This window comes from Bufo gargarizans, chromosome 7 (genome assembly GCF_014858855.1).
Source record: "Bufo gargarizans isolate SCDJY-AF-19 chromosome 7, ASM1485885v1, whole genome shotgun sequence".
Lineage (NCBI taxonomy): Eukaryota > Metazoa > Chordata > Amphibia > Anura > Bufonidae > Bufo > Bufo gargarizans.
Window position 1 is genome coordinate 154,259,877 of NC_058086.1, and position 14,013 is coordinate 154,273,889.

At 46.1% G+C, this 14,013-nt stretch overlaps 1 protein-coding gene across 1 annotated transcript in view; it reads left to right on the forward strand.

Annotated features, from left to right (window-relative positions):
• SH3GLB1 (SH3 domain containing GRB2 like, endophilin B1) overlaps positions 1 to 14,013 on the forward strand; it is a 52,409-nt gene that overhangs the window by 22,174 nt on the left and 16,222 nt on the right. The window contains exons 4-5 of the mRNA XM_044300472.1: positions 2,611 to 2,744; positions 6,400 to 6,492. Of these exons, the coding sequence (XP_044156407.1) occupies positions 2,611 to 2,744; positions 6,400 to 6,492 (227 nt within the window). The remainder of the gene's footprint in view (positions 1 to 2,610; positions 2,745 to 6,399; positions 6,493 to 14,013) is intronic.

Consider the following 14,013-nt stretch of genomic DNA (forward strand, 5'->3'; position numbering starts at 1 on the left):
CGGATCCGTCCTGCCGCTAGTGTGAAAGTAGCCTTAGGAGGCCCAGATACGCATCAGTTGGTCAGCTGTTTCAGATTCGGCTAAGCTAGTGTTAAAACCTTGCAACCCAGGTTTTAATTTACTGTGCAGATAACTTTTATAAATCGTTTCTGCAACTGAAAATATCTTGGGGCATTGAAGCAAAATGTTACCTCTTACTAAACTCCCCCCCCTACCCTTTTTTAACCTTTCTGCGGTCATGATAATTCCAGCCTTTACCCGCAGAATTTGTATATTAGATGGAACCCCTGTGGGAAAATGAAATTCCAAGAGCCCTCTTTCCCTGTGCCCTCGGTAGTCTAACCTCCCAGTGCAGTTAGTTGTCTTGGGGTGCATTCACATGACCGTTTCCGTTTCGGATCTGCAGAACACCGATACCAGCCATGTGCGCTCTGCATTTTGTGGATTAGAGTGTCCTGCCCTTTGATACAAATGCCTATTCTTGTCCATAAAACAGACAAGAATAAGACATGTTCTGTCTTTTTTTTCAGGGCTGCAGAACGGTGTGCTGTCCGCATCATTTGCGGTCCATTGAAATGAATGGGCCCGCATCTGATCCACAAAATTGCGGTACAGATACGGAAAAAAGAATACGGTCGTATGAATGGGCCCTGAGGCTGAATTCATTTTGTGGGCAAGAATAGGCTTTTTTGTACAGTAGTCCTGGGGAAAATTGTGGGACCACAAAACAGATAGTCGTGTGGGGCCATGGTGACACCCTTTCTACTTGGCTGTGCCCACTTTTATTGCCCCAAAAACATTTTGAGAGCAGTAGAAAACTAAATGTTCCTTTTTTTTTCTGGTGGTTTTTCCTTTAGTCTCGTGCAGAATGTTATAAAATAAAAAAATCTATTAAAAAGGGGTTGTCTCTTCAGTGGGGGTGGAAGCAAGAAGCTCATGAATATCGGGACTCTTTGGCTTGGGCTGGAGCTGTTAGAACCTAGCGGCATAAAACTGGTGACAGATTCCCTTTAAAATGTTAATATAAGCCACTTAGTGCCTCCTTTCCTCTGTTTAGTCCACTGCTTAGTCCCTTTTAAAGAATGTTTATTGCTGCAGGGGCTGTATCCCCTGACAATGTAGCAGCAGTGGCCGCGGTTGCACAGTGCAGGAGAGCGCTCCGGCCTCTCTGGTGGCTCGGAGTGTGAAGAGGACTACGTGCATAGCAGCTACCATTCCAGACACCTAAAATCAGCGCTCATAGTCTGTGTAGAGCAGCTCCAGGGCATGCTCAGTAGCCTTGGAGCTGTTCTTCACAGCTACTTCACTGGCAGCTTGGTCCCTCGGCTCTGAAGCTGCTAATGAAAATGCTTCACTAGCAGCCTCGGGAAGGCATTTGAGTTTAAGTTGATTTCTATATTCCTTATTCTTTACCCAACTGTCACTGTAATGCCTTTTTATTTTGGAGTTTTTGTACTCTCTGTGCTGCTGTAACACTGTGAGGACTGCCCCACGGTGGGACTATGAAAGGATTATCTTATCCTAACCCTGCTTGCCTGTGCCATCAGTCAAACTTTGAATCACTGCCCCCATATTCAGCAGAAAGGTCAGAGCTAGGAAACTATGGCAGCCCTGAACTTCCAAGATAGGAAAACCCCCTTTAAAAAATGCAGAAAAACACTTGTTTCTTCTCTAAGTGCATGGAATTGTTCACAAAAAAGGGTTAAAGGTGGCGAGACGATATCTGGTGAGCAGCGGTAATGGCTAATCCGTGCAGCAATCTTTCAACAAAACACCCCGTCTACAATACAGTGTCAAGATTATTATTTTCCCCTCAAATGGACAGTTTTTTTTTAGTTTTTTTCAAATCGGCATTTACATTTCCACATGGCAATAGTACAAAATTCAGCCTCAGAAACCAGTTTTATTCCTTGAAAGCCAGTGGTCATTTGTGAACATGAAGGCTGCGGACTTTTTGCAGTGAAGCAACCATGTTTGTCCGATGTGCTAATACCTCATCACAGTTGACTTTAGCCTCATATATATAATTGAAAAATGAATATGAAATTTCTGAATATTTACAGGATGAGGCCTCATGCACACAACCACATTTTGTGGTCCATAACTCTCAGATCCGCAAAAAATGGATGCCATCCATGTGCTGTCTGCATTTTTTATTTTGGCATGGGCAACTAAGCCAGTTCTGCTTTACACCAGTTAGATAAATCTTCCCCATAGACTTCAACGGTTCCGTGGTCCGCATTTTGGGGATATACTCTATTTTTTTTGCGGAATATAAATATGGACGCGGAAAGCGCACAGATGATTCGTGTCCTTTCCGCATTCATGAACATGTCCTATATTTGGCCCATTGAAGTCAATGGGTCCAGCAAAATATATACGGTCGTGTCCATGAGGCCTGATATGGCTGGCTTTCTCAGTCTGGAGCGTTTGGTCATTACGTGTAATAATTAGAAGGTCCATTTTGTGTTCAAACTGCTGAATAAGGCGTCCATTAAAAAAGCATTCCTGGTGAGTCAGATGCTGAGAGTTGGAGTGAGAGGTCCCTGTATACCAGCACTACATTCATTTTATTTTCTGAGGGTAACGCGTTTCGTCTTTGTGTTTCAGGAAATGCTCTTATTAAATGTGGGGAAACGGAGAGACGAATAGGAGGAGCTCACCGGGAGCTTGTACAGACTGGAGCCATTAACTTTCTCACTCCCTTGAGGAATTTTATAGAAGGAGATTATAAAACAATATTGGTAAGTATAGCACAGGCCGGAGATGTTTCTGCAAAATTCACACCGTTTGTCCAGTGACTCATTGAGCCGTCATATTCCTATTTAACATGTTCTTACCACAAAGTATAAACTACTGGGTTTCTGATGAAAAATGACTACTTAATAGCGAGGGACTGTCATGGAACTTTACATGCTTGTTGTGTATTTGGATACGTTTTTGTTCCATGAGACGCCTCCTTTTAACATATTTGCACACGTTGTCACCTTTGCCTCATACTGTACATATGTACACCGAGCAGCCATAGCAATAAAACTACTGGGAGGTGCAATGAATGACAGTGATGCTCTCGAGACAATGACACCTCTTAATGGGTAGGATTGGTTAGTCAATTCTTAAAGGGGTTTTCCGAGATTTTATCCTCTAATGTCCGGGCCCCTCACACAGGTTGTACTTACCTCACTCCCCGGCTTCTGATGGCCGTGGCTGCATCTCCCCATCACGCGGATCAAAACATCCGGCGATGGGGGGGAGGGGGGGGGGGTAGCCAATGTGTCACGGTCTTTGTTGTGGCCGCGGCAGGTAAGTGCGTGTTGTTTCTGGGCTCTTACCTGCTGATCCAGTGGCTGTTCACTGGCTCTCCCTTTCCTTGCAGCTAGGCCTGTGGAGACTCCTGTTCATCTGCATCTAGGATGAACAGGTCGTCTCCTGCTCCTTACCTTTTATTCAGGGATCATCAGGGCGACTCAGGGTCCGAGGTTCCTGTGTATAAGCCCACCTATCATCTTGGTCTGCTCTTACGGTTAGGAGTCAGGGCCAGGATTAGGGCGGCTTAGGAGGTGACCTGCTCCCTTCCCCTGTGTCATGGCCCAGTTGCTATTCCGTCTGCTCCTCATTGTACGGTGGAGAGTTTTCCCCCCACTCCCCACCATGACAGTATGTCCCACTAGGAAGCCCTCAAGGACTGGGCAGATAAAACACCCAGGACAGGAGCAAAGCTCCAGCACAAACAAAGGCTTGAGTACAACTGGAAGCCACAGGTGATAAAACCGTAGTGGCCACACGCAGCCAGGAAGTTAACCCATCCAGCACCAGACAGGGGAGGAACCAGGAGAAGGAGAGCAAAGCCCATACATGCTGCGACAACAACGCGTTGCCCTTGGCAACCAGCATGTACGGCTAATGTGTCACTGCGCACAACAAAGATCGTAACCCAATGGCAGGCCGCGGCGGTGACCAGCCTCCCTCGCGTCACCGCTAGGAAGGCTCGTTCCAGTAGCGGCCTGCTACTGGCTGCGCCCCATCGCCGGATGTTTTGATCCATGTGACGGGGAGATGCATCGGCAGCTGTGCAGGCATCAGAAGCTGGGGAGCAAGGTAAGTACAACTGTGTGAGGTAGGGTTGGGCGATATACCGGTATCACGATATACCGCGGTATTAAAAAAACGGCGATATCGCTGTTTCCAAAATACTGCAGTATTTTGTGATGTCATCAAAGCGGTCAGCGCACATTGTGCGCTGACCGCTTCTAAACGTGCGCCCGCCCGCCCCTGCACCTTGCATAGCGCTGCCGCTGAGTAACAACATTACTTCCTCTCGCTCCTGGCCTGGCTTCTTCTTGCTCCGCCTCCCCAAGTCTCCACCCACCATCTGACATCATCACCGTCGTCACCCACCAGTGTCGGCTCTATTGTATATGTGGCGAATCGATCCCGTGTGTGAGTACTGGTGTCTCTGGAGACACTTTTCCTGCGGCTGCCTCACTAGTGTGCTCTGGTGACGAAATTATAAACTTACTACTTCGCCAGCGGCCGCCCCGGCTCTCCCTCCTCCTTGCTCCCATATTCAAATCTCTGCCCACCGGCATCTGATGTCAGAATCAGAGCACACAAGCGAGGCAGCCGCGGGAAAGGTATATCGCAAAGTATTACTGCATGTATGGTGCAAACCTTATTATAACGCCTCCTTGTGGCCGCCCCCCCATACAGTGTAACGCCTCCTTGTGGCCGCCCCCCATACAGTGTAACGCCTCCTTGTGGCCGCCCCCCCATACAGTGTAACGCCTCCTTGTGGCCGCCCCCCCATACAGTGTAACGCCTCCTTGTGGCCGCCCCCCCATACAGTGTAACGCCTCCTTGTGGCCGCCCCCCCATACAGTGTAACGCCTCCTTGTGGCCGCCCCCCCATACAGTGTAACGCCTCCTTGTGGCCGCCCCCCCATACAGTGTAACGCCTCCTTGTGGCCGCCCCCCCATACAGTGTAACGCCTCCTTGTGGCCGCCCCCCCATACAGTGTAACGCCTCCTTGTGGCCGCCCCCCATACAGTGTAACGCCTCCTTGTGGCCGCCCCCCCACACAGTGTAACGCCTCCTTGTGGCCGCCCCCCCATACAGTGTAACGCCTCCTTGTGGCCGCCCCCCCATACAGTGTAACGCCTCCTTGTGGCCGCCCCCCCATACAGTGTAACGCCTCCTTGTGGCCGCCCCCCCATACAGTGTAACGCCTCCTTGTGGCCGCCCCCCCATACAGTGTAACGCCTCCTTGTGGCCGCCCCCCCATACAGTGTAACGCCTCCTTGTGGCCGCCCCCCCATACAGTGTAACGCCTCCTTGTGGCCGCCCCCCCATACAGTGTAACGCCTCCTTGTGGCCGCCCCCCCATACAGTGTAACGCCTCCTTGTGGCCGCCCCCCCATACAGTGTAACGCCTCCTTGTGGCCGCCCCCCCATACAGTGTAACGCCTCCTTGTTTTTTTTTTTTTTCTATTAAACGGGTATTTATCGCGATATATATCGTTATCGCGATAAATTTTTTAATATCGTTATCGTCTGATAAATTTTGATATCGTCCAACCCTAGTGTGAGGGGGCCCAGGCATTATAGGGTTTGTATAACCCCTTTAATAGTGATGACCTATGACCCCCACCGATCAGCAGATACTGAAACTGACCCACTCCTATGGTCAGCGCTTAGTCCCATCTCACATTAGTAAGGGTCCATTCACACGTCCGTAGGTGTTTTGCGCATCCGCAAAGCACAGACACTGGCCATGTGCACATGGCCGGCACTATAATAGAAAATGCCTATCCTTGTCCGCTATTGTGGACAAGTATAGGACATGTTCTATTTTTTTGTAGAGCTGAAGTTTGGGGCCACGGGACAGAAGCGTGGATTCGGACAGCACACAGTGTGCTGTCCGCGTCTTTTCCGGCCCCGTTAAAAACAAATGGGTCTGCACCCGTTCCGCGGAACGGATCCGGACCCAAAGTGCTGATGTGTGAATAGACCCTAACAGTGAGAATGGACAACCCCTTTAACAGTGCATTATCACATTTATGACAGCTCCCATCATGCCTTGGCAGCTTTAAGGGTTTCCTGGAAAATACCACCCTATGACAGTATGTATTGTTTGTATGTGGTCGGGCATGTAAAGCTATGTGCTGTGAGAAAACCCAGCGGTGTCCCCAGAGGGCTTCTCGTGTTCTTTATATTTTGCCTGTTTTTTGTTTCTTGAGTGTTCATAGAATAAAATCCTACAAGCTGCTGCGCTGCAGAATCAACGGCGCCATGAACTTTGGCATCAGTTTTGCTCCTCTCTTTATTTCCTGTACTGCTTATTGAGCCATTATGCAACAGATGTCGTAACGCGGCTCCCTCGGTATTTTCACTTTCCTCAGAGAGAACGGAAGCTGTTGCAGAATAAGAGGTTGGATTTGGACGCTGCAAAGACCCGATTGAAAAAGGCAAAAGTTGCAGAAGCCAGAGCTTCGGTAAGTAGATGATATGACAAACAAGTGGAAAAAACCCGTCACTGCTGCTCCCTGTGGTTAAGTAGACGGAATTGCTGACCTGACAACATGTGTGCTTTGTGGTGAACAATTGGAAGGTCCCAGATTCCTCTGTGAGCAGAGCAACGTAGAGCAGAGCAAGCCGGCACAATACAAGGCATTCTCCAACCTGCCTGGGAATGAAATCTCCGTAATTACCTGCGTTATTATGTCTAGTTATTCTCAGCATGTGTTCCTGCCTTTTGTTGTGTGTTCTAATGAAAGGAAGTAATCTGTTCAGGTTTGCATTAATTGGGACCACGTCCTCTTTTAACCCCCGAAAAGCATGGTCGGTGAGGCATTTTTTTCTTTTACTGTTTAATAAAGGTATATCATTTTTAAAGGGCATCTGTCAGCAGGTTTGTACCTAGGACACTGGCTGACCTGTTGCATGTGCTTCTGGCAGCTGAAGACCTCTGTGTTGGTCCCATGGTCATATGTGCCTGCATTGCTGAGTAAAATTATGTTTTATATATGCAAATGAGTCTTTGGGAGCAATGGGGGCGTTGCTGTTACTCCTAGAGATTCAGCTTCCTCTGCCACTGCCGCACCCTCTGCACTTTGACAGGGCCAGATAGTTAAAGCATCATCATGCCTGCTTGACCGTATCAATCACAGTGGAGAGGGCACAGCAGTTGCAGAGAGAGCAGAGCCTCTAGGTGTAATGGAAACGCCCCCGTTGCTCCTAGAGTCTCATTTGCATATATAAAACATCATTTTTCTCAGCAATGCGGTCACATATGAAAATGGGAACAACAAAGATGCCTTCAGCTAGCAAGCGCACGTGTAACAGGTCAGCCGGTGTCATAGGTACAAATCTGCTGACTGATGCCCTTTAAGTACCACAGAAGCGCACCACAGGAGGACATTTTTGTTTTATTCCCATCCTCTAAATCTGGGGACACTCTAGTCTGTATACACTATAATATGATTGGCCATGTTGATTTGGAGAAGAAGAAAGCAGATGCTGCCCATGTACCCCACCCCCACTGTATTAAAGTCTATAGAACCCTTAAAATTAAGGTCACCTTACACATTAGGAACCTATATATAGCCCATAAATCTAAATTTAGGACCCACACCTAACTATATCATGAAAACCAACCGAAGATAATGGGTCAATAAAGTACAAAAACACACTAGAATGACTAAAGTAATCACAAAATAGCATAATTTTATTGAAAATCACAGAGACATGATTAGCACAAGCCACAAAAAACAATTAACACGGGCCACAATACATTTAAAATATTAAAAACCAAGAGGACCGATGGTGGGCTGTCGGTATATGTTGAAAAGTGCAAGTGCAATATTCATGATTGGTCACTAAAAACACGGTAGATTCAACAAAACCACTATGGCTCAAAAGTACATGATAGCAAAAATATGCACATATATATACTACAAATACTTAACCATGTGGGTGACAATACCCCTTGAAAAAGCTAACGCGAAACGTGCATTGGGGAGTGGACTGGTGGTCGTGTGCGGTATACCAAATTGGTTGGTCAGTATTTGCTAGGTGCCTATTACATTTTTTTTTTTTTTGCTAGTTACTTTTTGTGGTGTGTATTACCACCCACATGGTTAAGTATTTGTTGTATATATGTGTATATTATTTTTTTCTATCCTGTATTTTTGAGCCATAGTGGTTTTGTTGAACCAACCTTGTTTTTAGTGACCAATCATGAATATTGCACTTGCACTTTTCAACATATACCGACAGCCCACCCTCAGTCCTCCTGGTTTTTAATATTTTAAATGTATTGTGGCCTGTGCTAATTGTTTTTTGTGGCTTGTGCTAATCATGTCTCTGTGATTTTCAATAACATTATGCTATTTTGTGATTACTTTAGTCTTATATGTGTTTTTGTACTTTATTTGACCCATTATCTTCGGTTGGTTTTCACCTTACACATTAGACTTTTGTCTGGAAAACCAACCGTTTTTTGGGTGATTATCTGACAATGTAATGTGTATGCCGAGCTCCACCCCATGCTTTTGTTCTCCTAAGAGAGAAGCTGCCGCTAGAGTTGTCTGACAGAGGTTTTCTCCTCTCTCCCTATTGAAAGTAGATGTGTGCTGGCACGCTGAGCCAGATGTGTGCTGGCACGCTGAGCCAGATGTGTGCTGGCACGCTGAGCCAGATGTGTGCTGGCACGCTGAGCCAGATGTGTGCTGGCACGCTGAGCCAGATGTGTGCTGGCACGCTGAGCCAGATGTGTGCTGGCACGCTGAGCCAGATGTGTGCTGGCACGCTGAGCCAGATGTGTGCTGGCACGCTGCTGATTTTGCCACCTTCAGCAGTGTGCCAGTATTTGGCATTTAGAAGGATCCTGTAAGATGTCAGGATAATTTCTCTGCTGCGATGGCCACCTCAGCATTTCAGTCTTTTATCTTTGCTTATCGATGAGCAATGATTTATGTGGCTTTGCGTGTGGTCCCTGTGTAAATGATGGCGGGATGACCTCCTTTTGTTTAGTTATGTTACTTCTAAATTCTTAAGATTTTCCAGCAATGCATTAGAGGTCATACTGATGAAGGTGTATAGTAAAGACGCACATTCACACGTTGAGTTCAGGTACACATGACTCTACCACAAAGTGCCATGTTATGCAATGCCCTTATTGACCACGTGGTATTTATTACAAGTGAAACATGTAAAATAAATGAGTGCCCAGTAGCACCCGCAGTGCAGCCAAACACAAGCTCTGCTGTTTCCCTAACTCAGAGAAAGCATAACTTGTGTGCTGCGCTGTTTCCGTAGCTCTCGTGCACGGCAATAAGAGCTACTGAGAGAGCAGAGCGCCGGAGCCTGGCCGGGAGATGGTCGAGATCTCATCGCGCCTTAGTAACAGAGATATGAGACAACCCCTTTAACGGTCACGCACACAGTTTTGCAGGCAGTTGCACGATCGGTTCATCCATAAACTGCACCGCCATTACCAATCAGTTTGAAAAGATTGACAATTTGCAGTAAACCATGCTGGGGCCACTTTCGTGTGCGCCGTGCCCACTACATGGGAACGTCTACTGTGTGATCTGTTCATCAGTGTCCTAAAAGTAGATTCTTTGTGATTCAGTGTCTCACACTACAACCGTTTAAGGCTGTGGACAACTTCGAGCCAATTTTTCTTTGATTTTTCAGCTAAAACAAAATCACTTTTTCAGTTGGCCTTTATTAAAAATGTTCAATCATTTATTTTTATTTTTTTAAATACAATGGTTAAAAATCTGTCTGTTTGCAGAGGATCACTTCTCAGGCCCCTTATCTCTGATCTCTTGACCTCATAAACACTCATTTAAGCCATATTCTTATCAGTTTGGTAAGCCTTTAGCTACACTGAGTGTTTGAGGTTGAGAACTGTGGTGGGCACAGGAGCCCAATGGCTTCCTGCCCTGTTGTTCACCCTCATAAGAAACAGGGCACTAGGCTTGAAGTCTATGAGGCAGTGTACAGATGACATAGGGACGCAGGCATTTAAGGCCTCGGGCTGGAAGAGACCTGTGGCCTGCACTGCAGGTGTATGGCTGAACCTACTTGTGTAGCCTTACCTGCTGTCCATTTGGTTGGGCCACTTTTTAGGTGCTTTCCAGGGCCAATTTAAGTTGCTAGTCCGCCCTTGAGTCCTCCCCTGGACTACTTGTCAGAGAGGATACCTCTGTACACACGATATCCCGTAGAGCAGGGACGCCCAACCTGCAGCTCTCCAGCTGTTGTAAAACTACAATTCCCACCATGCCCTGCGTTAGGATGATAGCTGTATGCAGTCTTTGCTTGCTGGGAGTTGTAGTTTTCAACAGCTGGAGAGCGACAGGTTGGCCATCCCTGCTGTAGAGCAGTGTTTCCCAACCAGTGTGCCTCCAGCTGTTGCAAAACTACAACTCCCAGCATGCCTAGACAGACAAAGGCTGTCCAGGCATGCTGGGAGTTGTAGTTTTGCAACAGCTGGAGGCACACTGGTTGGGAAACACTGCTGTAGAGCATGCCACATTTGTTGTTCTGTCTGATTCATATAGAATCCATCTGAAAACCCCTTTGTATGCCTCCTTATGAAATCAGGACTGTAAAGGCCTCAAGCACTACAATAGGAACTCTCTGATAAGGTCTTAATTAAAGGGGTTCCGCAATCAGTTAAAGGATACCTGTTACCAGGATTTTGTGTATATAGCTGAGGACATGGGTTGCTAGATGGCCGCTAGCACATCCGCAATACCCAGTCCCCATAGCTCTGTGTGCTTTTATTGTGTAAAAAAGAACGATTTGATACATATGCAAATTAACCTGAGATGAGTCCTGTCCCTGACTCATCTCACGTACCGGATTTATCTCAGGTTAATTTGCATATGTATCAAATCTTTTTTTTTACACAATAAAAGCACACAGAGCTATGGGGACTGGATATTGCGGATGTGCTAGCGGCCATCTAGCAGCCCATGTCCTCAGCTCTGTACACAAAATCCTGGTGACAGGTTCCCTTTTAAAGGCGTATTGCTAGGATTTGCTAGCAATATACCACAATTGTATGAGATAAGACAACCCCTTTAACTGATTGGGAAGAAGGAAATCCTTTCTTACTGTGGACACGGCACAAGCAGTTTCCTCCACTTGCAGCATTTATTCTGCAGAAATGTATATGTTATGAAGTAAGATTTTTATTTTCCTGCATTGACAACCAATGTGTTTGCACAGTTGCAATGTGCGGATGGTAATGAACATGTCTTCTGCGTACCTGCACTTTGATTGTAATGTCTTTCTCTGCTTCTTGAACAGATTCTTACTTTACTGTCAATTTTTTATATTTTTTTGTCTTTGTATGTGTGCACTTAAGCAATTAAGCACATCCGAGCCTGTGCGGGATGGCGGCTTTATGGTAAATTTCTCTTACATGCTCAGCGTGTTGCATGTAAAGTGGCTGCAGGTTTGTTGGGCTCCCATCACCACTTCATTGATTTACTGTGCTTTCTCTTGCATTGTATTGGGCCTCGTTCAGTCTCCTGGAAAATCTTGCAGTTTGAATTACGATCTAAAAAAATTGTAGACCAGATCTATAATGCTCTATTGCCGATACAACCGAAAAGTGCAGTTTTTTGTTCGGTTTTTTATTAGTATTTTTTACACAATATGCCAGAATTTGGTATACTCAGTCATCTCGCTTCACTGCAAGAGAACCCACAATCATTGTCCGACCTATAGACAAGTCTCCTCAGTTATAGTCTAAGTTTGTTGTACCGTCCACAGCGTGTGTTTCATAGTCCGTGGGCTATCCCTCTGTTCCAAAGACCAACCCTCCCATGTCCGCAGGACAGTACGTCTCAGTGGTAGCACCATTCAGCTTTTGGGGCTCTACAACTTCCTGCATACCTAAGTGGTCAGGTTGGGAGTTGTAGTGTCTCATCTATGGTATGTCAAGCTGTTCACCATGTGTATCTTTTTTCTTTTTTTCTCACTGCCGTATAAAATGACTGCACTGCGAGCAGCCAAACTGCAGTATCCCTCTCCATTCTTCTATAGGACGATCTTCACGCTGCCCTGCAGGAGGGACCTGGTGACCCAGACAAGTACTTTTATCAGTTCCTATGTTCCTAACCGTTCTCAGATGCATCCTACCTCCTTGATATTGCATATGCTTTCCTCTACTTACAGCTACAGAGCCGCTAGAAACTTAATAGTGTCAGTCCGCCAGTTGTGCAGCTTGAATCCTGCCTCTTAAAAAAAACTGAAATGGTTTAGAAGTCCGTCTTCTGTCAAATGAGTACATTCTGTACAGCGGAGTGAGTGGAGCAATCTATTTTGGCAGGATCTGACTACGTAGGGTCGGTTCGTAGTCTGTAAGCACGGAGACACATTGGTCTGTGTAGGAGCTGTAGACACTTTAAAACTTGGATCAGAACTCTGCTTCAGTTCCGACTGGTACCTTCAGATGCGAGTTTTATAGTGGATTTCCACTTAAAAAATAGAATATCGAGGTTATTTAGCAAAGTCTCGCGGCACTTTGTGAATGACTGACTTCGCCTCATCGGAGGCCATACATTTTAATGCTGTATGGAGACTGATCTCCGTACAGCATTAATCCGAGGTTTTAAGCAAAGCGACTTCGGATCTAGGATCCGGAGCTCGCTTCGCTCATCACTAGCTCTGAGCATTGAACTGCCCCTTGCTTCTGCTCTGAGTGGCAGCTGTAGTGGTTTCCTAGTTGGATGCTACAGCTGTCACTCAGAGGAGAGGGGAGCTCAATACGGAGAGCCTTTCACAGTGAATTTCCACCCCCCCTGGGTATTTGCAGGAGTAGTGCCTGGTCAGAATAAAAGTTCCTATTCACACTACTCCTGATAATAAACTAGCCACAAAATGTATGTATGTTCTGCTCTTCCCAACCCCTACCTAGTGCTGTCAGCAGTTTTGCTTAGTCAAAGCCGCTGGCAGACTTCCTTTAAACAGTGGATGTAGGTGGCTGCAGGCAGAAAGAATTTTATCCTTTTTACCTCTTCGTATTCCGGTTTAGTCAAAAAAACTGCGCTCCCGCCACTGTAAAGGTATATTTAAAAAAATTGGCACATTTTATTAATATTGGCGTATATGCTGGTCTCAATCTATTCCCGCTAGTGTCAGGTGCACACCTCTTAATTGTGGCTCCTCTGTCTAGGTTCATGAACAAAAATCTGTGCCAGCGGGAGAGCTGGTGTAGACATCCGGTTACCTCTAGATTGTAATCAATGTGTTGGACTGGCTATGGCCGCCCCCACACTTACTACTTCTCTCCCCACTCCAAACACCTTTTGGAAAAGTGGCAAGTGCCGCTCCAAACTCCCCAAAAATTGTTAAATTTAGCACCAATGTGACATGCAATTTTTTTTTTGTTGTACATGGCTTGATAAATGCTGCCCGTAATAATGGACCTATAGATGGTTTCGTTCTGTTCCATTTTTAAATTCATTCTTTTGATATGCATACAATGTTTTCCGGTTTACATGGCTTAAAAAAGGCAACTTTTGTAAAACCTTTTGATTCATACTTGGATTTTGATTTCCTTGGAGTCCCCTTATAGCATAATACAGGGTGAGGCAAAAGTCTGGACACACCCGTTAACTGGTGTCATTTGTAGAGAACTGACTACCAATAAGCGAAACTACGAATTGGGAGGGCGGCTGCGTTATTTGGTGGTGGAAACATTTTGAAATCCGCTATATTGATTTCAGCTCAGGTTTTCCAATGGGATGGGGTTGAGTGATATATCACACTTGGCTAGAATTTACACAAACTCGCTGGGAGTGTTGGTTGAGACCTAGCTTTACCTGTTTACCAGTTAAGCGAGGTCAGAGTTTCCGAAAATGCTTCACATGACACATTCAGTGTGTCCACCATTCTGCAGGACGCACATGGTTAAACATTTAAAGGGGTTGTCTCTCTTCAGTAAGTGGCATTTATCATGAAGAAAAAGTTAATACAAGCCACTTACTAAT